The 24,218-nt window shown below is 41.2% G+C and overlaps 1 protein-coding gene across 5 annotated transcripts in view; it reads left to right on the top strand.

The window, feature by feature from the left end:
* TMEM150C (transmembrane protein 150C) overlaps positions 1 to 24,218 on the top strand; it is a 110,829-nt gene that overhangs the window by 69,094 nt on the left and 17,517 nt on the right. For all 5 annotated transcript variants that reach the window (XM_010845925.1, XM_010845922.1, XM_010845924.1 and 2 more), the window contains one exon: positions 23,286 to 23,382. In XM_010845925.1, coding sequence (XP_010844227.1) covers positions 23,303 to 23,382 — 80 coding nt within the window. In that variant the 5' untranslated portion in view covers positions 23,286 to 23,302. The remainder of the gene's footprint in view (positions 1 to 23,285; positions 23,383 to 24,218) is intronic.

The following is a 24,218-nucleotide window of genomic DNA, read 5'->3' as shown; positions in this document are numbered from 1 at the left end:
GCTTAAAATTCACAGAGGATGAGATGGATGGATGGCATCACTGACTCAATGGACACGAGTTTGAGTAAACTCCAGGAGTGGGTGACAGACAGGGAGGCCTGGCATGCTGCAGTCCATGGGGTCGCAAAGAGTCGGACACGACTGAGTGACTGAACTGAACTGAACTGATAATTTTATATATTTATTTATTTTTGGCTGCACTGGGTCTTCATTGCTGCACAGGCTTTCCTCTAATTGGGGCAAGCAGGGGCTACACTTCGTTGCAGCACGCAGGCTTATCATCGTGGTGGCTTCTCGTCATGGAGGACAGGCTCTGGAGCGCACGGGTTTCAGTAGTTGCAGCGTGTGGGCTCCGTGGTCATGGCTCCCATGCTTTACAGCTCGGGCTCAATAGTTGTGGCAAACAGGCTTGTTGCTCAGAGGCATGTGGGATCTTCCTGGACCAGGGATCAAACCCGTACCTCTTGCATTGGCAGACGGATTCTTTACCACTGAGCCACCGAGAAACCCCAAGGTTGATGATTTTTTAGGTCTTTTCCACGTTTTTTTTTGTGCAGGGGAACTGTATGAAATGAGAAACTGCCTTAGGTCACCTTTCACGCAGTGTGTGTGTAACACCAGCTGGCTGTGGAAGACTAGGCATCAGGCAAGTTACCAACATTTTATAAGTCCTTGGTTTCACTGGTTTTTATTCTGGTGATGTAGTGGTTCTGGTTCAGGTTCTGAGTTGTTGATTAGTTCCTCTGGCCTTGAGAAAGATGCAAGATGATATATGACCTTTACCGGTGCCTGTCTGAACTCTGCAAAGCAACCTCTGGTCTCAGATATTTTATGTTGCTTTTTTTTGTCCTTCCAAAGAAATCATCAGCATAATTTCTAAGAGACTGTTTGAAGGATTTTTGTACAAGGTCATACCCTGCTCCACTGAGAGAACATCAAAAGCCTATCTTCCTTTCTCTTTCAGTTTCCTCATTGAATTCCTAAGCAGTCACTGTTAAGCTGGAATAAATCTGCATTTCTGCTTTCTTTTTCTTAACCACAAATGGGTGGGCTCTAGCGACAGTAAGACAGCAATTTATAAAAATGGGCTTCCAGTTATTGAGCTCTTGCCATATACTTATCAAAGAGCCTGATGTGGATTAACTTCCTTAATTATCATGGCAGCGCTAGGAAGGAGGTACTATTATGATCCCATTCTATAGATGAGAAAATCAAGGGTTAGATAGGTTAAGGGGTTTGCACAGCATCACCCAGCAACTCCGTGGGGAAGGAAGAGGCTACCCACTCCAGTATTCTTGCTTGGAGAATTCCATGGACAGAGGAGCCTGGTGGGCTACAGTCCATGGGGTTACAACGAGTCGGACATGACTGAGCGATTATCCCTCACTCACCCAGCAACTCAGTGGCAGAGCCTAGATTTGAAACCGGAGTCTCTGGATCAGGGACACATTCTCAGGGATCCAGCTCAGTTCTGTGTCCCCACTGTAATGGAGAGTGGAAGAAGGACCATTTTGACCATCACTTTTGGTCTTAGCCTATGAGCAGCTTGTCAGTTTGTTGGATGAAGAGATCCAAGTTCCGTGCTTAGGGCTTGATGATCATGTGCAGTAGTAACCTAGCATTTCTTAGCCATAGCGTCCTACCACAAGCCACATAAGATTCTCCCTGCATTTCCTTCTCAGATCTTGAACTTCCTGAACTTACCTATCTTCCCGGATTTCTTTTATGCTCTGGTTTGTTTCACATCTATTTCAGGCCTGAGGAGTTGGTGTCAGAGCTTGGCAAGAGAGTGCCAGCATCATGAAAAGTCGTTTGTTTTGGGTTCTTGGAGCTTCGACTTTGGGTTAGAAAGGCTTGTTATGATGCTATTTCAAAGCTCTGGATCAGGGACTTCCCACCACAAGGATTTCATTTTCAGTTAGCCTGTGATCAGACTGCTTTACAGTTTTTTTTTTTTTTTAATGTGTTTGTTTTTTGCCTTTAGGGACCGAAAGGCTCATAAAATAATTGCATGTGGCGAAAAGTCTAGAAAAGATTCTTTAGAACTGGTGAATCACAAGTGTTAAAAGCAATCACTTCATTGTCATCTATAAAATTAATAATGTTACCCAACCTTTATTATACCTCCCAGGATGTCCTGAGGATTCATTTCATTTCAGATCTATAAAGTACAACTAGCTCTTTAGGAAAAACATATGTTTTGAGTATTTGTAAGGTCTTAAAAAAAATTATATATAACATCAATCACTGCTAAGTGAGGAAGCCGTTCCTTGGCCTTAATTATTTCCCATACTTAGAGCAAACACCTGGACCTCACTTGGAGCTCTTGGGTATGATCTGATTCATCAGGGCAGCTTCTGTTAAATGATCATCACCTCAGAATCCATGTGCTTCTCCAGGAGCTCTGGACAGTCACTTCATTATTTTTGTGGGAAATAATGGCAGGTATCAGATAAGATATTTGGGCTGTGGTTAACAGAGTATCTGAATGTATTAGCTATAGTAAAAGATTCAGCTGCTGTTAAAAGAAACCCAACAATAATATGCCTTAAAAATGAAGGTTTGTTTCCTCATGTATCAGTCCCTGGCGGGTGTCCCACATCAGTGGGAGAGGAGGCTTTCATGACAAGCCATGCTCAACGTAACTTCTTTCTTCTGATCCTCGCCGGCTCAGCCCATGGGAAGTGAGTGTTTGAGAGGTGTGCACTGGGCCAGGAGTGGCACACACTCCTCTATTCACATTCCATTAGCAGGAATTTCATCTGGTGGATAATTCCCAGTGCAGAGGAGGCTGGGCAGCCAAACACCTAGCTCTTCTAACGTGATGGAAGAAAGGGAGAATGGATTTTCATAGACAGCTAGCTAACAGTCTTCTAAAAAATTTTATTGAAATATAGTTGATTTACAATGTTGTGTTTCATGTGTACAGCAAAGTGATACAGATATATATATATATATTAGTGTGTGTCTGTGTGTATTCTTTGTTAGATTCTTTTCCATTGTAGGTTATTTCAAGATATTAAATATAGTTCCCTATGCTTTACAGCTATGGCCCTGATGGCTCAGACGATAGTCTCCCTGCAGTGTGGGAGACCTGGGTTCAATCCCTGGGTTGGGAAGATCCCCTGAAGAAGGAAATGGCAACCCACTCCAGTATTCTTGCCTAGAGAATCCCATGGACAGAGGAGCCTGGTGGGCCACAGTCCATGGGGCCGCAAAGAGTCAGACATGACTGAGCAACTAACACTTACTTATATGCTATACAATAGGTCCTTGTTGGTTATCTATTAATATTTTAGATACAGTAGTGTGTATTTGTTATTCCCAAACTCCTAATTTATTCCCACCTCCGCCAACCTTTCCCCTTTGGTAACCATAAGTTTGTTTTCTATGTCTGTGAGTCTCTTTCTGTTTTGTAAATAATTTCATTTGTATCTTTTTTTAAATGTTTAACTTTTATATTAAAGTTGATTAATAATGTTGTGTTAGTTTCAGGTGTACAGCAGAATGATTCAATTATACATGTACATGTATCTATTCTTTTTCGAATTATTTTCCTATTTAGGTTGATAATATTGAACAGAATTCCCAGTGCTATACAGTAGGTCCTGGTTGGTTATCCACTTTAAATATAGCAGTGTGTACGTATCCATCCCAAACTCCCAATCTGTCCCTCTCTCCCATCCTTCCCCCCTGGTAACCATACGTTCATTCTCTAAGTCTGTGAGTCTGTCTCTGTTTTGTAAATAAATTCATTTGTATCATTTATTTAAATTCCACTTATAAGTGATAGCATATATTTGTCTTTCTCTGACTTACTTCACGTAGTATAATCTCTGAGTCCATCTGTATCGCTGCAAATGACATTTCATTCTTTTTTATGGATGAGATAATATTCCACTGTGTATATATACCACATCTTCTTTATACATCCCTCTATTGATGGACACCTAGGTTGATGGCTAAAGCCTTGCCACAGTCAGTCCCTCTCTCCACCAAGTATCATGAATACATGCCGGGAGCCGGCGAGAGACATTCCACTCGTGACAAAGGTCATGAGGAAGGAGGCTTGGCATACGCAAAGGCGGGATCGAGCCTCAGGAGTCCCCCCGGATATTCTCGAGCATCTATCCCCAAAAAACCAGAGTCTGCCTACTTTATTGCTTTGTGCTCTCACCTCTGACTTTACTGGGGGCTGTCCCCCGTCACCATCTCGCTCTCTCTGTCAAAGAGTTAACTTACAGCTCCAATTAATAAGGTTCCTGGGCAATTAGGAGTGTTTAAATCCAAACCCCTCAGATGGCTCTCTAACTCGCCTGACAAGTTTACCCAGACTCCTACAGCCTTGTATACGATTGTTTACAGTCTCCCAGCCTCGAGAGGCACGGGAAGCTTAAGATATTCAAATAGCTTAGAGCCTCTCAGAGAGTTAGAAACTGTCAGAATAAAACTAGTAAAAGATTTCATTGATGAGCCAATGCTTGTTGCCAAGTTTCCACATCCCCTGAATTGTATCCTTGAATATGTATTAATTAATAGTTGGTATGTAGAAAAAATAAGTAGTGGCCTTGGTGTTAGTAACTTTAGACCCTTAAGGTAATAAATTCTTTCCTTTGTTATAAACCCATTACACATCCGCCCTATAGGAATGCAATTTTATCTTCGGAAGATGGCGCCAAACCTTAAAATAATTACTCTTAGAGAAAATAAGTCTTTGTTGATAAGTCCTTGTCAAAAGTCATAAAATGTTAATAGGCCTTCTGGCCAGAAGATGATGTAAATCACCTAAACCATTTGTATACGATAAATTTGCAGGAAAGAAACCCTGGTTTTTGATAAGGATCAAAAACTACTGACTTTGCATCCCCTATTATCCTCTATGTGTAACTTAGGGTATAAAAGCCCGTGTTGAAAATAAAGCTACGGGCCTTGTTCACCAACGCTTGGTCTCCCCATGTCATTCTTCCCCTTAACTTCCAGCTGAGTCTCCATCTGGAGCGTGGATATCCTCTGCGACCATTTATTTGCCTGGGCTTCTAAGACCCACTCGAGAAGGTGTCTAAGGTGGGGCACCTTCCGCTATTTGAGAGGGCGCCTGCAGCCTCCATGGTCAGAGCTAACCTGGTGTCATGGATTATATTGATTTTCCGTGTAAACCAAGCTACTCAGCTTTTCTCCACTGAATTTTCCTACTGAACTATCCTCATTCTATTACTCTTTATATCTTTGATAAATAAATAAATAAATAGGTCACCTAGGCCATCTCTCCTTCGAATACCCTGGATCAGCTGGGGCTGGACCTCGGCAAATACCCTCTTTCCAACACATAGAACCCAACTGCTCCATCCCAAGGGAGACAGACAAGAGCCCATACAGTAGACATACCAGCTCAAAGTCCATGGTTTCTGGGGAATGCACAGTTGCTTCCATCAGGTTTGGATATGCTTCTAATGGCCTGGCCACCTGTGAACTCAAATACAAGTTACCTCCTCTTGTACACTCATACTCACACTTGATATACAATGATGGAACAGGGATTAGAAAACCGCAGTTGGAACTCCCATTTGAAAAAGAAGAGAAAGAAATGCACGTAGCAGCCCCTGGCCCATAGCAATGCTGGTACCACGGAACAGGCGGTGGGCAAGACCCCTGCCCTGGCAGAGGAGGGCGTTCCCTGATTAGACCCTAGCTCTCTTCTTCAGGAGGACCCTCTTGTCCATGGCTCCGTGTGTCCCTTGGCCTCGTCTTTGAGGGAGGGGAGGCTCTTCCTATTCAGTTTCCCCTTTAGCCATGTCTGAAGCGGGCATTAGAGACATGCCCTTGTTAGTGGCTCTACTGTTTTATCTACATGCTGACAGCCGGAGGTCTCAGTACAGTGGTCACAGGGTTTATTGCCTTGGCTGTAGTACGTTTGCAAATACAAATCCCTCTGAGACTCAGCTGCCTTCTGATGTATTAACTTCTCGGCAGTTCACAGACCAGAGGTCTCTTGCAAATCCTTTCCAAGTCCTGGGTCTTGAGCCTTATTTCTCTACTTCCTTGCCTCCCACACTGAAATCAGTGGCAGCTCTATGCAGGCCTCTGGAACAGTAGACTTCAGGAGAAATGCAACGTGCATTTTCTCATCTCTAATCTCCTGATGTCTGAGATAGAGAAGCCATTGGCATTTCCCACCTGTCAGTTCAGTTCAGTTCAGTTCAGTCGCTCAGTCGTGTCCAACTCTTTGAGACCCCGTGGACTGCAGCACGCCAGGCTTCCCTGTTCATCACCAACTCCCGGAGCCTACTCAAACTCAAGTCCACTGAGTCGGTGATGCCATCCAACCATCTCATCCTCTGTCATCCCCTTCTCCTCCTGCCTTCAATCTTTCCCAGCATCAGGGTCTTTTCCAGTGAGCCAGCTCTTTGCAACAGGTGGCCAAAGTATTGGAGTTTCCGCTTCAACATCAGTCCTTCCAATGAACACCCAGGACTGATTTCCTTTAGGATGGACTGGTTGGATCTCCTTGCAGTCCAAGGGACTCTCAAGAGTCTTCTCCAACACCACAGTTCAAAAGTATCAATTCTTCGGTGCTCAGCTTTCTTTATAGCCCAACTCTCACATCCATACATGAGGACTGGAAAAACCACAGCTTTGACTAGACGGACCTTTGTTTGCAAAGTAATGTCTCTGCTTTTTAATATGCTGTCTAGGTTAGTCATAACTTTCCTTCCAAGGAGCAAGTGTCTTTTAATTTTATGGCTGCAGTCACCATCAGACATATCAGATGATTTTTGTTTTCTTTTTCTCTTTAAAAGAATCAAGGGACTTTCTTGGCACAGACCAAATTTTGGAAGACATTTTTCTTGTGTCTGTTCTTTTTTTCTTAACAGTTTTATCTAATTATCTTATTTTATTTCTATTGAAGTATGGTTGATTTACAATGTCATGTTAATTTCAGGTGTACAGCACCTGAAAATGATTCAGTTATTGCAAAATATGGAATACAGTTTCTCATGCGATACAGTAGGACCTTGTAATTTATCTATTTTACATATAGTATCATGTATGTGTTAACCCCAGTCTCCTAATTTATCCCTCCCCCATCCCCCTGTGATGACCGTGTTTGTTTCTATGTCTATGAGTCTCTTTATGTTTTGTAAACAAGTTCACTTGTATCTCTTTTTTTAGATTTCACATATAAGTGATATCATATGATATTTGTCTTTGTCTGGCTTACTGCACTTAGTATGGTAATCGCTGGGTACATCTGTATGGCTGCAAATGGCATTATTTCATTCTTTTTATGGCTGAGTAATATTCCATTATATCTATGGACCACATCTTTATCTATTTGTCTGTCAATGGACATTTAAGCTGTTTCCATGTCTTGGCCACTTGCCTAGCTATAATGAAAGAAGGGAGGGTAGATTTTGACGCTATACCAACCTATAGTAATAAAACAATAAAGACTTCATTGGTTCACATTACAAAAAATTTGGAAGCTGGTGATAGCTAGAATCTAGTGCAGTGTCTCAATGATACTATCAAGGAGTCAGTTCTTCCCATCTGCTACTCTGCCATCCTCAGCATGTTGGCTTTGGCTCTTTGGATTTGTGGTCTCATGGCTACATGATGGATGCCATAGCACTAGGTATCAGTCTTTCACAACAGCATCCCAAATAGGAAAGGAGGAGAGTGGGCAGAAAAGAGACTTTCCATTATCAGGGATGCAAATCCTTCCCATTTGCATCTCATTGGCTAGGTGCAAGGGAGTCTGGAATTATATTTGTCTAAGGAAAATGAGATACCTGTGATGGGCTTAGACAGGTCATGACTTATACCCTTGGGTTGAACACATTGCTGTCCTGAGTAGAACGAGATTGTGTTAGCTAAGACAAAGCAGAGAAATGACTGTTGGGTTGGCAATTATATCTGTCACACATGGGGAATATTTTTAATATTATTGAAGATATAAATGGCCTCTGAGGAGGCTCTTGGCATAGAAACTCTAAGAGGATATTGTTGAATTGAAATACTGGAAGAAGAGACTTCCTTCTGGGATTATTTCTTGAATGATGTGAGGTCAGTACGTTCCATCTATTTCTGAGAAAAAGAATCATTTGGGCCACAGACATGAAAGGATCCCTATAAGTCATCTGTCAATTGAATGAAAGTGATTGACTATCTTTTATAATATTTCTTTATTAATATTTATTTAGGCTGCACTGGGTCTTCATTGCAGCTTGTGGGATCTTCACTGTGGCATGCAGAGTCTTAGTCGCAGCTTGCAAGGTCTAGTCCCCCAACCACGTGACAAACCTGGGTCCCCTGCATTGGGATCTTGGAATCTTAGCCACTGGACCACTAGGGTAGTCCCAAAGTGATTGATTTTAGAAATCAAGAGTACATTGGGGGAAAAAAACAATCACCATTGGTTCTATATTGAAATTATCCTATTCTTTTGGAGATGGTAATATTTCACAGATTTCCCTTTTTAACTAATATATTGTTTCTTTCCAGTGCTCAGAGAAATTATTTTGGAAATTGACCTCATAGCCTGAATAGTATTGTTTATATCTCTATGATTAGAGGAAGTCATGTATTTTTAGGGTGACACCAGGTCACTCAAGCTATCATGCTTTCCCAGATTTAGAATATTGAAAGCAGAATTTTAACCACCAGCATATTGAGTTTGTTGTTTTGCAGATGTCTCTCTATGCTGGCTTATATCTGAGACTCTGTAAACATTTTAAGGACAAAACAAAACAAATAGTCCTTGTCATTACAATTTGTAAATGAATTATAAAATAACACAAACCCTCCACATTTGTCTATGACACATGTGAAAAATAACTCAAGATTCCATGAAGGTTAAAAAAAAAATCAAGGATGCGCTTGGTTCATAGACACTGTGACAATCCTGGTCATTGGTAATGACTTGTTAATCTTTCTTGCTCCATGCCAGCTGGCCCTAAGAGCAGAATGAAAAATTGCTTTGGCAGAGAGCTTACTTCCTGATAAATTACAAAATTAAAAAAAAAAAAAGATAACTGAAGACCCCAAATATCACTTGCAGTAGCATGTAGTTAAGACATTGAAAAGACATCAAATTCTAGGCACTGCTATCAGAGCTTTAGATGTATTTTCAATCCTGATAAAAACCCGATGAAGTGGGTGCCATCATTGTACCCACTTTACTGGTGAAGAAACTGAGACACAGGGGGCTGAACATCTGAAGTCACACAACCACTGTAACAAGTGGCAGAGCTGGGATTCCAAGCTCTGGTATCTGGCTCCCAAGTCCATGAATTATAGCTGCATCTCTCCACTAACCTCCGTTTTATAAAATCCTTCTAGTTCATAACAAGAAAATTGTTTCCAGCTCCAGAAAATATTATCTTAACTTTTGACACATTTCCCTGTCGTAAGTAGTTTCTCATTAAGTAAAATTATAAAATCCACAAATGAAGGTGATCCAGTAGGCTTTACTTTTTCCCATTCGTGGCTTGGAGAAATTTTACCTCCACTTGAAAGAGCAGAAGGCTTGTCTTCAAGGGTTACCATGGTAACAGTACACTATAGTCTTTGACTTGGGTAGCTTCAGTAGATAATACTGTATGAGCCATCTGTCTGGAATTCGATGATAAAAAATATGAATATATGACCATTATCAAGACCCCCTCTTCAGATCATGTTCACATAGTTGGAGGCTTGGGTGCCAAGCTGATTTGGGCTTAAGGTAATGCTTTATTTGCTTCCATGAGACTGTAAATGTTCAAGTGACCAGATGTTCTCTTGAGCATTAAAGCTAGAAGACTTAGGACTTCCACGGAGGTCCAGTGATTAAGACTCTGCGCTGCCAATGCAGGGGGAAAGGGTTTGATTCCTGTGGTAAAGAATCTGCCTGCCAATTCAGGAAACTCAGGAGACATGGATTCGATCCATGGTGGGGAAGATCCCCTGAAGGAGGAAATGACAACCCTCTCCAGTATTCTTGCCTGGAAAAATCCCATGGACAGAGGAGCCTGGCGGGCTTCAGTCCACTGGGGCGCAGAGTTGGACATGACTGAGCACACACGCAGGGAATTAAGATCCTGTATCCTGCATGCCCTGGCACAGCCAAAAGATTTTTTTAAAAGCTATCAGATTTACGGAGGAATAAAAGTAGCGATGGCAGAGCCACTGCAGACCTTTGACAGAGTTCATTTTTCTCTCTGAGGAAGAAGGAGAGCTTCAGGGGATCAGGGAGCAGATTGAAGTGTTCAGCCTCTGACTCCAAGTGTTCGACGGTCCCCACTGTGCAGTCCCACTCCTACCACAGATGCCATGAAAGACAGTGAAGACTGCTCAGACTTGTGTGCTAGTCGTTCAGTCGTGTCTGAATCTTTGCAGCCCCTCTGACTGCAGCCCACCAGGCTCCTTTGTCCATGGAATTCTCCAGGCAAGAATACTGGAGTGGGTAGCCTTCCCCTTCTCCTGGGATCTTCCCAACCCTGGGATCAAACCCAGGTCTCCCACATTGCAGGCACATTCTTTACTATCTGATCCACTAGGGAAGCCTCAGACTTGAGGAATTGCTATTTACTGAAGAAACAAACACCCAGTAGAAATGTACAGAGGATTAGCAGTACTGGCACGCGAGGAGGATTTGACCGTCTGGATAACAGCTTCGCAAATCATTTGGATAAATGACACCATTTGGAGGAGAATCTTCCAAACCGAGTCTAAATGCCAGAACCCTTTTGAGAAGGTTTACGCAATTCTGGTTCTTTTCTTCCTTTTGTCAGAAATGTATTGGGTGACATTGTTCCAGATATAGTTTACTATTTGGGACATGGGAGAAATTATCCTGTTTTTTCCTGTGAGATATTATTGGAAGATTAATATCAATGGAGTAAATATTACATTAAGTAGAAACATAATTCAGAATGCAAAGATAAAGCTATCTTAGAAGTATGGCGTAGTCCTTCCTTCTTCCCCTCTTATCTTTAAAAAGGCAAAGAAAAATGTGGCCTCCTAGTACTCTTGCCTGGAAAATCCCATGGATGGAGGAGCCTGGTAGGCTGTGGTCCACAGGGTCTCTAAGAGTCAGTCATGACTGAGCGACTTCAAAGACTTCACTTTCATGCATTGGAGAAGGAAATGGCAACTCACTCCAGTGTTCTTGCCTAGAGAATCCCAGGGATGGGGGAGCCTGGTGGGCTGCCGTCTATGGGGTTGCACAGAGTTGGACACGACTGAAGTGACTTAGCAGCAGCAGCAGCTGGTAGGTACCACATTGATGCAACTCAGGGAAACAGTGGAACTTGTCCTTACTAGGAAATGTAAGTAAACTTTGTGTGACACTTGCTTCTGTGACTGGAAGCACTGGGCCAGTTTATTTTAATGGTGTCAGGAAAGATGGGAAAAAGAGAACCACCTCTCAGGTAACACTGAGGCAGTGAAGAGACTTAATTGAATAGACCTATTCATTTTTTTTCTTTTAAAAATATTTGCAGTCAATATCTGAACTTACCAAGTCAGAACAGCTTATAAAACCAAACCAGGAACTATCCTTGTTGTCCAATGTCTAAGACTCTGTGCTTCCAGTGCTAGGGGCCCAGGTTCCATCCCTGGTCAGGGAACTAGATCCCACATGCCGCAGCTAAAGATCCCATGTGCCGCAACTAAGACCCGGTGCAGCCAAATAAAGAAATATTTTTTTAAAGAAATCACATTTTCATCTCTTGGCATCTCCAGGAATCATCTTCCAGCACAGAAACAATAGAGCACATCAGTGTTTTTTCTATTGCGGGTTCTTTTGGTCACATTATCAGCTAGGTATGGGCTAAGGAAAGACAGGTTATTTTGGACAAAATGGGACTTAGAGTCCCATTCTTTGGGTGTGTATAACACAGCCCCTTGTGATTACAGAGTGGAGGTGACAAATAGATTCAAGGGGTTAGATTTCACAGACAGAGTGCCTGAAGAACTCCTGATGGGCACAGTAGGTAACAGTTACCTCCTTTACGACAGGAGGCTTGTAACACTGTACAGGAGGCAGTGACCAAAACCATCCCAAAGAAAAAGAAACACAAGAAGGCAAAATAGTTGTCTGAAGAAGCTTTACAAATAGCTGAGGAAAGAAGAGAAGCAAAAGGCAAAGGAGAAAAGGAAAGATATATCCATCTGAATGCAGAGTTCCCAAAGAATAGCAAGGAGAGATAAGAAGGCCTTCTTAAATGAACAATGAAAAGAAATAAAGGAAAAATATAGAATGGGAAAGACTAGATATCTCTTCGAGAAAACTGGAGTTATCAAGAGAACATTTCTTGCAAGAAGGGGCATGATAAAGGACAGAAACAGTAAGGACCTAACAGAAGCAGAAGAGATTAAGAAGTGGCAAGAATACATAGAAGAACTAAACAAAAAAGGTCTTAATGACCTGGATAACCACAATACTGTGGTCGCTCACCTAGAGCCGGACATCCTAGAGTGTGAGGCCAAGTGGGCCTTAGGAAGCATAACTATAAGCAAAGCTAGTGGAGGTGACGGAATTCCAGCTGAGCTATTTCAAATCCTAAAAGATGATGCTGTTAAAGTGCTGCATTCAATATGTCAGCAAATTTGGAAAACTCATCAGTGGCCACAAGACTGGAAAAAGTCCGTTTTCATTCCAGTCCCTTAAAAGGGCAATGCCAAAGAATGTTCAAACTACCAAACAGTTGTGCTAATTTCACATGTTAGTAAGGTGATGCTCAAAGTCCTTCAAGCTAGGCTTCACAGTATGTAAACTCAGAACTTCCAGTTGTGTAAGCTGGTTTCAAACAGGCAGAGGAGCCAGAGATCAAATTGCCAACATTCATTGGCTCATGGAGAAAGCAAGGGCATTCTAGAAAAATGGCTACTTCTGCTTCACTGACTATGCTAAAGCCTTTGACTGTGTGGATTACATCAAACTGTGGAAAATTCTTAAAAGAAATGGGAATACCAGACCACCTTACCTGCCTCCTGAGAAACCTGTATGTGGGTATCTTGTGCTTAGTCACTCAGTCGTGTCTGACTCTTTGCACCCCATGGACTATCAGGCAACAATTAGAACTGGACATGGAACAACTGACTGGTTCAAAATTGGGAAAGGAGTATGACAAGGCTGTATACTGTCACCCTGCTTATTTAACTTCTGTGCAGAATACATCATGTGAAATCCTGGGCTGGATGAATCACAAGCTGGAATCAAAATTACTGGGAGAAATATCAATAATCTCAGATATGCAGGTAGTACCACTCTAAAGGCAGAAAGTGAAGAGGAACTAAAGAACCTCTTGATCAGGGTGAAAGAGGCAAGAGAAAAGGCTGGCTTGAAACTCAACATTAAAAAAACTAAGATCATGGCATCTGGTCCCATCACTTCATGGCAAATAGAAGGGGAAAAAGTGGAAAAAGTGACAGATTTTATTTTCTTGAGCTCCAAAATCACTGCAGACGGTGACTGCAGCCATGAAATTTAAAGACGCTTGCTCCTTGTAAGGAAAGCTGTGACAAACCAAGACAGTGAATTAAAAAGCAGAGGCATCACTTTGCTGACAAAGGTCCATATAGTCAAGGATGTGAGGACTGGACCATAAAGAAACACTGAGCACCAAGGAAGGATTGATGCTTTCAAATTGTGATGCTGGAGAAGATTCTTGAGGGTTCCTTGGACTGCAAGGAGATCAAACCTATCAATCCTAAAGGAAATCAGTCCTGAATATTTATTGGAAGGACTGATGCTGAGGCTGAAACTCCAGTACTTTGGCCACCTGATGCGAAGAGCCAACTCATTGGAAAAGATCCTGATGCTGGGAAAAATTGAAGGGGCCGGCAGAGGGTGAGATGGTTAGATAGAATCACCAACTCAATGGGCATGAGTTTGAGCAAACTCTGGAGATGGTGGAGGACAGAGGAGCCTGGTGTGCTACAGTCCATGGGGTCACAGAGAATCAGACAGGACTTAGTGACTGAACAGCAACAACAGAGTTGTTCAGTTACCAGGTTCAGTTACCACAGTTGTTCTCTTCCCAGGGAAAGAGAAAGAGGGAAAAGGATCAAGATACATGAGATGGGGCACTGGTAGATTAACAAAACCAGAAAGTGGTGGTTGCTCAGTTGCATCCTACTCTTTGCGATCCCATGAACTGTAGTAGCCAGGTTCCTCTGTCCATGGAATTCTCCAGGCAAGAATACCAGAGTGGGTAGCCATTTCCTTCTCCAGGGGATCTTCCCTACCCAGCAATTGAACCCAAATCTCCAGCATTGCAGGCAGATTCTTTACCATCTGAGCCACCACAAAACTGAAGCTGGTCCTAAAAGAGCTTTTTACTTTGATCTTCTGGCCTCCATGGTAACTCAAAAGTGGGTAGGGAGGTGAAGGAAGGAAGGGGGCTTCCGCTGTCTACACACATATACCTCACTGTTGTCCTTAAGCTCGTATTCGTCAATTGCCAAAGAACCTAGTGACGTTGGGATATATTATTGCTGAAGTAGATGTTCTTCATTGTAAGAATCTTCTTTGTGACGTATTACTAGGTCAGAAGACTGATTTAGCTCATCACCTATTTCTTGACTCCTGTCAAAGTGATTTTGGGAGTCTAATCCAATTGAATAAGACAGTAAAGATCTATAGTTTTAAAGACATAACTAGGTCACAGATTTCTATCTAAAACTATACATATTTCAGAAAAAACTACAGGAGGAGATCTTCTATATTAAGCACTAAACAGAGAGTTCTTAGGCTTGACATCGGAATGATGATCCACACAAGGAAAACTTGGTAAGTTAGAATTTATCAAAATTGAAAAAGACTTTCTTTTAAATACATGGTCCTGGATATTTACATGCAAAAAAAAAGATGAAGTTATCTTGTACCACATACAGAAATTAAATCAAGATATAGCAAAGATCTGAATAGGCAGAGATAAAACCATAAAACATTTAGAATAAAGCATAAGGAGAAGGTCTCATGACACTGGATTTGACAGTGGTTTCTTGGATGGAACACCAAAACCACAGGCAACAGCAGTAACAAAATAGATAAACTGGACTTCATGAAAATTTAAAACTTCTGTGCATCAAAGGTCACTATCAATAAAGTGAAAAGGCAACTCACATAATGGGAGAAAATTTTGTAAGTCATATATCTGATAAGGGATTAATGTTTAGAATATATAAAGAACTCCTACAACTCAACAATTTAAAAAGATTTTTAAATGTGCAGAAGACATGAATAGACTTTTCTCCAAAGAAGAGATACAAATGGCCAGTAAGCAAATGAAAAGATGCTCAACATCACTAATCATTAGGGAAATGCAAATCAAACCCACAGTTAGATACCACTTCACACCCATTTGGAGAAGGAAATGGCAATCCACTCCAGTATTCTGGCCTGGAGAATTCTATAAACTGTATAGTCCATGGGGTTGCAAAGAGTCAGATATGACTTAGCAACTTTCACTTCACTTCACACCCATTAGGTTGGCTACTATCAAGAAACCAGAAAATAGCCAGAGTTGGTGAGGATATGGAGAAATTGGAACTCTTGTGTATCACTGGTGTGGGTGTAAAATGGTGTGGCTGTCATGAGGGGTCCTCAAAAAATTAAACATAGAATTACCATGTGACCAATTTCATTCCTAGGTATATACCCCAAAGAATTGAAAACAGGGACATGAGTTTGTTTATATGTAATATATAGCAGCATCATTCACAGCAGCCAAAAAGTGGAAGCAACCCACGTGTCCATTGATAGATGAATGGACAGACAAAATATGGTGTGTGTGTATACATCCAATGGGGTGTTATTCAGCCTTAGAGAGAAATGAAGCTCTGATACACACCACATCAGGGATGAACGTTAAGGACTTTATACCAAATGAAGTAAGCCAGACACAAAAGGACGAATATTGTATGATTTCACTCACATGAGGTAGCTATACTAGTAAAAATCATAGAAATAGAAAGTACAATGGTGGGTACCAGGGGCTGGGGCAGGAGGAAAGAGGGTTATTGTTTAACAGGTATATAGTTCCAGTTTGGGAAGATGAAAAAATTGTGGAGATGAATAGTGGTGATAGTTACATAATGATATGAAGGTACTTAAAAAGTTCTGGAGATGAATACTGGTGATGGTTACATAATGATATGAAGGTCAGTTCAGTCAGTCAGTTCAGTCGCTCAGTTGTGTCCGACTCTTTGTGACCCCATGAATTGCAGCACGCCAGGCCTCCCTGTCCATCACCATCTCCTGGAGTTCGCTCAAACTCACATCCATTGAGTTGGTGATGCCATCCAGCCATCTCATCCTCTGTCGTCCCCTTCTCCTCCTGCCCCCAATCCCTCCCAGCATCAGAGTCTTTTCCAATGACTCAACTTTTCTCATGAGGTGGCCAAAGTATTGGAGTTTCAGCTTTAGCGTCATTCCTTCCAAAGAACACTCAGGACTGATCTCCTTTAGAATGGACTGGTTGTATCGCCTTGCAGTCCAAGGGACTCTCAAGAGTCTTCTCCAACACCACAGTTCAAAAGCATCAATTCTTTGGCGCTCAGCTTTCTTCACAGTCCAACTCTCACATCCATACATGACCACTGGAAAAACCATAGCCTTGACTAGACGGACCTTTGTTGGCAAAGTAATGTCTCTGCTTTTGAATATGCTATCTAGGTTGGTCATAACTTTCCTTCCAAGGAGTAAGCGTCTTTTAATTTCATGGCTGCAATCACCATCTGCAGTGATTTTGGAGCCCCCAAAAATAAAGTCAGCCACTGTTTCCCCATCTATTTCCCATGAAGTGATGGGGCCAGATGCCATGATCTTCATTTTCTTAATATTGAGCTTTAAGCCAACTTTTTCACTCTCCTCTTTCACTTTCAGGTTCTTAATGCCATTGAATAGTACACTTACAATGATTAAAATGGTTAAAAAAAATTAGTGTTATGTATATTTTACCATACATACATAAAAAAACTTAAAATAATTCTTTAATAAGATATTTTGTTCAAGAGAACGGAGATGCTACAGCCTTGAAGGTTTCCAAACCATGTATCCTCCCAAAAAAGATTAGTATCTAGACTATATGAAGATCTCTCAAACTGTTTTTTTTCTAAACTGTTAAAAAAAGAAATCCAAATTGAAAATGGGTAAAAAGAATAGACATTTCACTGAAGAGGACATCCAGATGGCAAACAAGCACAGGGAAAGATATTCAACATCACTAGCACCAGGGAAATGCAAATTAAAACTACAATGAAATATCAAATATATAACTATCAGAATGGCTAACATAAAAAATAGTGACAGCACTGGCTAACACCAGTTATTTAATGATAACACCAGATAGTGATATCACCAGTACTGATAATGATATGAAGACCTTGGATCAATCATACATTGTTAGTAAGAATATAAAATGGTACAGCTGCTCTGGAAACAGTTTGACCAAGTCCTTAAACTAAACATGTAGGACTTCCCTGGTAATACAGTGAATAAGAATCCACCTGCCAACGCAGGGGACATAGGTTCGATCCCTGGTCTGGGAAGATCCCATATGCCGCAGAGCAGCTAAGCCCGTGCACCATAGCTACTGAGCTCGTGCTCTGGAGCCTGTGTTCTGCAACTACTGAAGCCCGTGTGCCTAGATCCTGTGCTCCGAAACAAGAGAAGCCACCGCAGCACAACTAGAGAGTAGCCCTCATTCGCTAAAACTAGAGAAAAGCCTGAGCATAGCAACAAAAACCCAGCACAACCAAAAATAAAATTAAAATAAATATATTATTTTTAAGAAAGAACTAAACGCTTATTAGCTTTGCACAGTGGCAGTTTTGTAGGCAATGAGGTTTATCCAAGGTGTGATTATTGCTAATTGAAAACTTTTCCCAATACCCTACCATGATGACTTGAAATATAGTCTGCAATGGCAATTTTTGACAGTCTCATGGAGACCGAATTTTTTTTTTTTAAAGGCTAGACATGTATTATCAAATGACCCAGAAATTGCAATCTTGGGTGTTTATTCCGAGAAATAAAAACTTATGTTTGCACAAACACCTGTAAACTAATGTTCATAGCTTCTTGATTTGCAATGGCCAAAAACTTGAAATAAACCAGGTGTCTTGTAGGGGTGAATAAACACACTTGGTCCATCCATACCATGGAATACTACCCAATAATAAAAGGTACCAAACCATTGATCAACACAAACCTTAGATGGTCTCCAGGGAATTATGCTGAGTTAAAAAAAAAAAAAAGTCAGTCCTAAAGGCTCCATTCTACATGATCCCATTTGTATAATATTGTTGAAATGATAAAATTATAGAATTGGAGAACAGATTAATGAGTGCCAGAGATCACTAAGAAGGATGTGGAGGAGAGAAGTGCGTGTGGTTATGAAAGGGTGGCACTAGGGCTCTTTGAGGTGATGGAAACTGTCTGTCCTGCGCCTTGACTGTAGTGGTAGTCATATGATCTACACATGTGAAATTGCATAAACTAAATACACAGAGTGAAAAAGCTGGCTTAAAACTCAACATTCAAAACACTAAGATCATGGCATCTGGTCCTATCACTTCATGGCAAATAGATTGGGAAAAAGTGGAAATGGTGACAGACTTTATTTTGGGGGGTTCCAAAATCACTGCAGATGGTGACTGCAGCCATGAAATTAAAAGACGCTTGCTCCTTGGAAGAAAAGCTATGACAAACCTTGGCAGTGTGTTAAAAACAGAGACATTACTTTGCTGACAAAGGTCCATCTAGTCAAAGCTATGGTTTTTCCAGTAGTTATGTATGGATGTGAGAATTGGACCATAAAGAAGGCTGAGTACCGAAGAACTGATGCTTTCTAACTGTGGTCATGGAGAAGACTTGAGCATCCCTTGGACAGAAAAGAGATCAAACTAGTCAATCCTAAAGGAAATCCACCCTGAATATTCACTGAAAGGACTGATGCTGTAGCTGAAGCTCCAATACTTTGGCCACCTGATGTGAAGAACCAACTCACTGGAAAAGACCCTGATGCTGGGAAGGAATGAAGGCAGGAGGAGAATGGGATGACAAAAGATGAGATGATTGGATGGCATCACCGACTCAATGGACAAGAGTTTGAGCAAACTCTGGGAGATGGTGAAGGACAGGGAAGCCTGGCGTGCTGCAGTCTATGGGGTCACAAAGAGTCAGACACGACTGAGTGACTGAACAACAACAAAATACACATACACAGAAAGGAGAGCATGTAAAGCTCATGGAATCTGAATAAAGTGAAAACATTGTATCAGTGTCAGTATCTTGGTGTTGATATTGTACTGTGGTTATACAGGATGGGGATAAAGAGTGAAGGATATACAGGATCACTTTATTCTTTCTTACAACTGCCCGTGAACTTGGAATTTTCTAAAACAAACAAAAAACATAACCAAAGTAAACATTATGAAGAAGCACAAAGTAGTTCCATTAGGAGCTAATAAAACAATTATCCATAAACTTATTCTTATCACCTCCCAAGGCATCTCTTTGGTTAAGAAAGGGAAATTTTCATTTCTCATTAGACAAAGGATACAGTCTGGTTTTTTCCTAATTTGAACATAAGGTTTTCCTGTGAGAATTGAGCTAGTAAAAATAGAACATTTCAGGAGAGTAGCCATTAGCCACCTTAACTGCTTTCAAAACAAAATAAGAAAAGCAATGCTTACTTAAAGATAACCAAAGAGTAAACACTTAGAAAGGTGGGCCCTGAATATATATGTAAGGAAAAGGTATTAACTAGCTTTTGGAAAGTCATCTGAAGAAAGAAACTATTACTACCAGGAAGGGTGTCTGTATTGTCCTAGACAAGTATGAGCCCAGAGCAGAAAGCATTAACCCGTCCTCAGCCCAGCCCTGGAGGGAGAGTACTTTGTCCTTATAGGAGCACTGGCCTGCTTGGCAGTTAGAGTTGACAGAGATGCCACTTACAGAACACACATTATGTATGAGGTACTTTGCCTGCCTTGTCATTAATGCTCCGAACAACCCTACAAAATAGTTATCTCCATAATGAAACTAAGGCTTAAGAGATGAAATAACAGGACTTCCCTGGTGGTCCAGTGGTTAAAACGTCACTTTCCAATGTAGTGGGCACGAGTTTGATCCCTGGTTGGGAAAACCAAGGTCCTGCGTGCCTTGGAGTATGACCAAAATTTTAAAACGAGAGAGACGGAAAAACTTGCCAGAGATCACACGGCTACAGAATGGCAGGCCTGGGCTTCAGTCCCCTGCCTGGCCATGCCACCTCCTGCCCACCATACTGCCTCTCTTGAAAGGCAGTGAGCGCACAAAGCTATTGTGCTTGATGCCATAGTCCTAGAATCGTCCTGGTAACTCTCTTTGCTCTTCTCTCTTGCAAGTTTTGATTTCTCATGTAGATGTTCCTAAAAGGGGATCCAGTGCGAGTGTTTGTCCTTCTGGCAGTTGTGTTTCTCACTGTACATGAATTGGTTGACATTGTGATTTTGTCACCAGTCCATTTTAAAAATGGTTAATAGGCATGCGTTCTTCTATGGCTGATAATTCTGGGTATACTGGAGAATTCTGTTACTGTAAAAATATAAGATACTGAACTTGGGTTAACTTCCAAGGTATTCCACCACCCTGTAGGGCCTCAGAATTCAGTCTTCAAGATGGAGAGATGGTGTTACTGATTTAAGGAACTGTCCCAGGCTGACAGCATCAGTTATTGGCAAAGCTAAGGTTGAGAACTAGGTCTCCTACCTGTTACTCTGGTGTAACCATTTCAGCTCTACTTATCCTGACGGAGCACCCTATTTCAGGGGCAGCTCCAGAAAAATGGGTTTACATGCTCAATTAACATCCTTATTTTCTGTACTCCCTCTGCATTTTGAGTACTGGTGGAATTATTTTTGTTAGCATTATTTGTAGCTTTATTATGAGCCCACAATATTCTGTACATAAATTAATGAATGGATACTGAAAAACTGTATTGTGAATGTTTAAAATGTTCTTCATTTTTCACATTAACTGGATAGCTATGCACCACTGGCTCATAGAACAGCTTTTATATATTACACAGACTACTACCCATAAATAGTTGTATTCATCAGAGTATTTCCACCACCTGTTATAGTACCTGTCACAAGTAGGTTGTCAATAGTTATATAAGGGTTTGGATTGGATTCGATTGAATTAAATTGATTGAAAGTGGCTCTAATGTGTTTCAACTTCTAGATTCTATAATTTATTTAACACCCCTACTCAGATAGATGTTCAGACAACAGCATGATTGTTCACTGACACAGTGTTAGGTCCAACTGTCTATGCCTTAGTGTGAAAGACGTACTGAATCAGGTAGGTCAGTTCTGAGAACTAAGATCTGAGTCCTCGCAGGTTAGCAGCCTGGAAGGGAAGTCTGTGTTCTCTCTCTGTTTTCAACACTCGGAAGAGCCAGGTAATCTCAGCACATGAAAGCAGGTATCATGGAGGTATCAGAAATGTGGCAGTGCTGGTTCAAACCCAGTAAGTAACTTTTTGTGGTTAATTATACAACCCGAAATATTAATAATGAGCAGTGATATTTCCTTGTGAAAGTGTTAGTTGCTCGGTCGTGTCTGACCCTTTGCGACCCCGTGGGCTGTAGCCAGCCAGGCTCCTCTGTCCTTGGGAATTCCCAGGCAAGAATACTAGAGTGGGTAGCCACTACCTTCTCCAGGGGATCTTCCCAATCCAGGGATTGAACCTGGGTCTCCCGCATTGCAGGTGGATTCCTTATTGTCTGAGCCATCCACTCTTACTACTGGGAGACTTTTAGTTGTCATCATGTCTTCTGTACAGTGTTGCTAAAGCAGGCGAGATGTCTTCTAGTTCAAACAAGGGACCTGCTTTCAGAGCTTTTAGCTCCCTGTGAACATATCCTTCCTTGCCAAACAAAAATGATAGCCACTGTTAGAGGTGCATTTAATCACATTATCCTGTTTGTCAGGTCACCTGTGGAGGTCACTTAGGACATTTTAGTTTCTTGGAACAAGCTTTCCTTTTTGCCTTAAGGATTGTTGGCATCCAGTGTCTCAAATCAATTTCATCTGATAGCTTTGGGCAAAGAAGGAAACTGATAATTAGTTACTTCTTTCTGTTCTATACCAATAACTTTTCACAGATGTATCTGAAGCTTCTGGTTTTCATTTCATTTTTGTGGAGAATTTTTTGTTCACATATTTTTCCTTTAAAATACAATATCCAAAATGCCTGACATCTGTATTCTTTTTCATTGTGTTGGTTGAAGCAAATTGAAAGTTATCCACAACACATTGTTTTCTAGAGCATTCATCTCCAGAGTCTTCTGAGATGGTTGCTCAATAACATGTCATGAGGAAAGTCCAGATTTGCAAAGCATTTGTCATTCCTTTCTGTGCTGCTAATTTGTTTAGTAACCATTTCTCACACTCTTGTCTGCCAAGTTGCAGAAATATGTACAAGCCAGGTCCACAGATCTATAAATCCATAAATGTTAATAATAGTACTAGGACTTACTGGTGGTCTGGTGGTTGAGACTCTGCACTTCTGATGAAGGGGGCATGGGTTTGATCCCTGGTCAGGGAACTAAGATCCCACATGCCATGCAGCCAATAAATAAATAAAAAGATGATGAATGTAGATAGTTTCAAAATGTCAGATTACTAGAAAACTATGTTAGGGACTTCCCTGGTCATCCAGTGGCTAAGACCCCATGCTCTCCATGCAGAGGGCCAGGGTTCAATCCCTGCTCAGGGAACTCGATCCTACCTTCTGCAGCTAAGTGTCTGCATAACTCAACTAAAGATCCCACGTGCTGCAAGGAAGATCAAAGACCATACATGCCACAACTGAGACCTAGCACATCCAAATAAATACATAAACATTTTAAAAAAGAAAACTATGTTAAGTAATATTAATAGCACTACAAGTAGGTTGTATGCCTTTGGTATCTAGATTTTCTCCTGAAAGTCCTAACCCAAACTCTTTGGTCCTTTCTTGAACACACTGATGCTTGTATAAGGATGCACATCTTTAGGAGAAATTTTCCATCAATTCTCAACTAAAATTTTGGAATATTTAAGGTAATGATAGAAAACAGTCTAACATGTTACTTGCTCAAGGGATTTCCTGCGTGTGTAGTTGACAGTAATGATACTCATTTGAATCTTTGTTTCATAAACTATGCTTTTGTTTTTTTTTTTTTTCATTAAAGTAAGCTTCCTTTCTATCTTGAAAGGGTGAGACCAAGTTTTGCCTTAGTTATTAACACTTGTTGATTTTATTTCAGGGGCACAGGCATCAGGCATGGATGGGAAGAAATGCAGTGTATGGATGTTTTTACCTCTTGTTTTTACCGTGTTTACATCTGCTGGGTTGTGGATAGTGTGAGTATTCTCTTATGTAAGGATTCAGGTGTAATGTAGATAAAAAAGTAAAGTCTTGATAGTACAGCCCCCCTTTTCTGTGTCTGCAGGCTCCACACCCTCAGAGTCAACCAACTCCTAATCAAAAATATTCAGGAAAAAAAAAATTCCAGAAAGTTCCAAAAAGCAAAACTTGAATATGCTGCTCACTGGCAACTACTTATATAGCATTTTACTTTATCTTTACAACTATTGTATTAAGTGTCATCAATAACTTAGAAATGAAAGTGTACAGGAGGATGTGCAGAGAGTACAGGTGACCCTTGACCAGCAGTACTTTGAACTGTGAGAGTCCACTTATACGTGGATTTTTTTTTTCAATAAATACTACAGTACTATGTGGTCCATGGTTGGTTGAGTTTGAGGATGTGGAGCTGACTACAGGACGTGAGAATCCACAGATTCTGGTATCCACTGCTTCTCCTGGAACCAGTCCCCTGCAAATACAGATGGACAACTGTATATGTCATATTCTCGTGAATGTATTTGTAAATACTTTAAAATAATGTTGGCTAACTCAACCTTGCTGAAGTCCCCATTTCCCTTTCTTTATTCTATCACCCAAAGTAAATAGTAAGTATGAGTAATAAATTTTGCAAAGCATATATTGCATACTGGTGATATGGACTCACTATTTGCAAGATTTGCTAATTTGACGCTAACGTGATACAGATTTGGGCTTCCCAGGTGATGCAGTCGGAGAAGGCGATGGCACCCCACTCCAGGACTCTTGCCTGGAAAATCCCATGGACGGAGGAGCCTGGTGGGCTGCAGTCCATGGGGTCACTAAGAGTCGG

Source organism: Bison bison, unplaced genomic scaffold (assembly GCF_000754665.1).
Source record: "Bison bison bison isolate TAMUID 2011002044 unplaced genomic scaffold, Bison_UMD1.0 scf7180017864228, whole genome shotgun sequence".
Lineage (NCBI taxonomy): Eukaryota > Metazoa > Chordata > Mammalia > Artiodactyla > Bovidae > Bison > Bison bison.
This window is presented reverse-complemented; position numbering and strand designations above follow the sequence as displayed.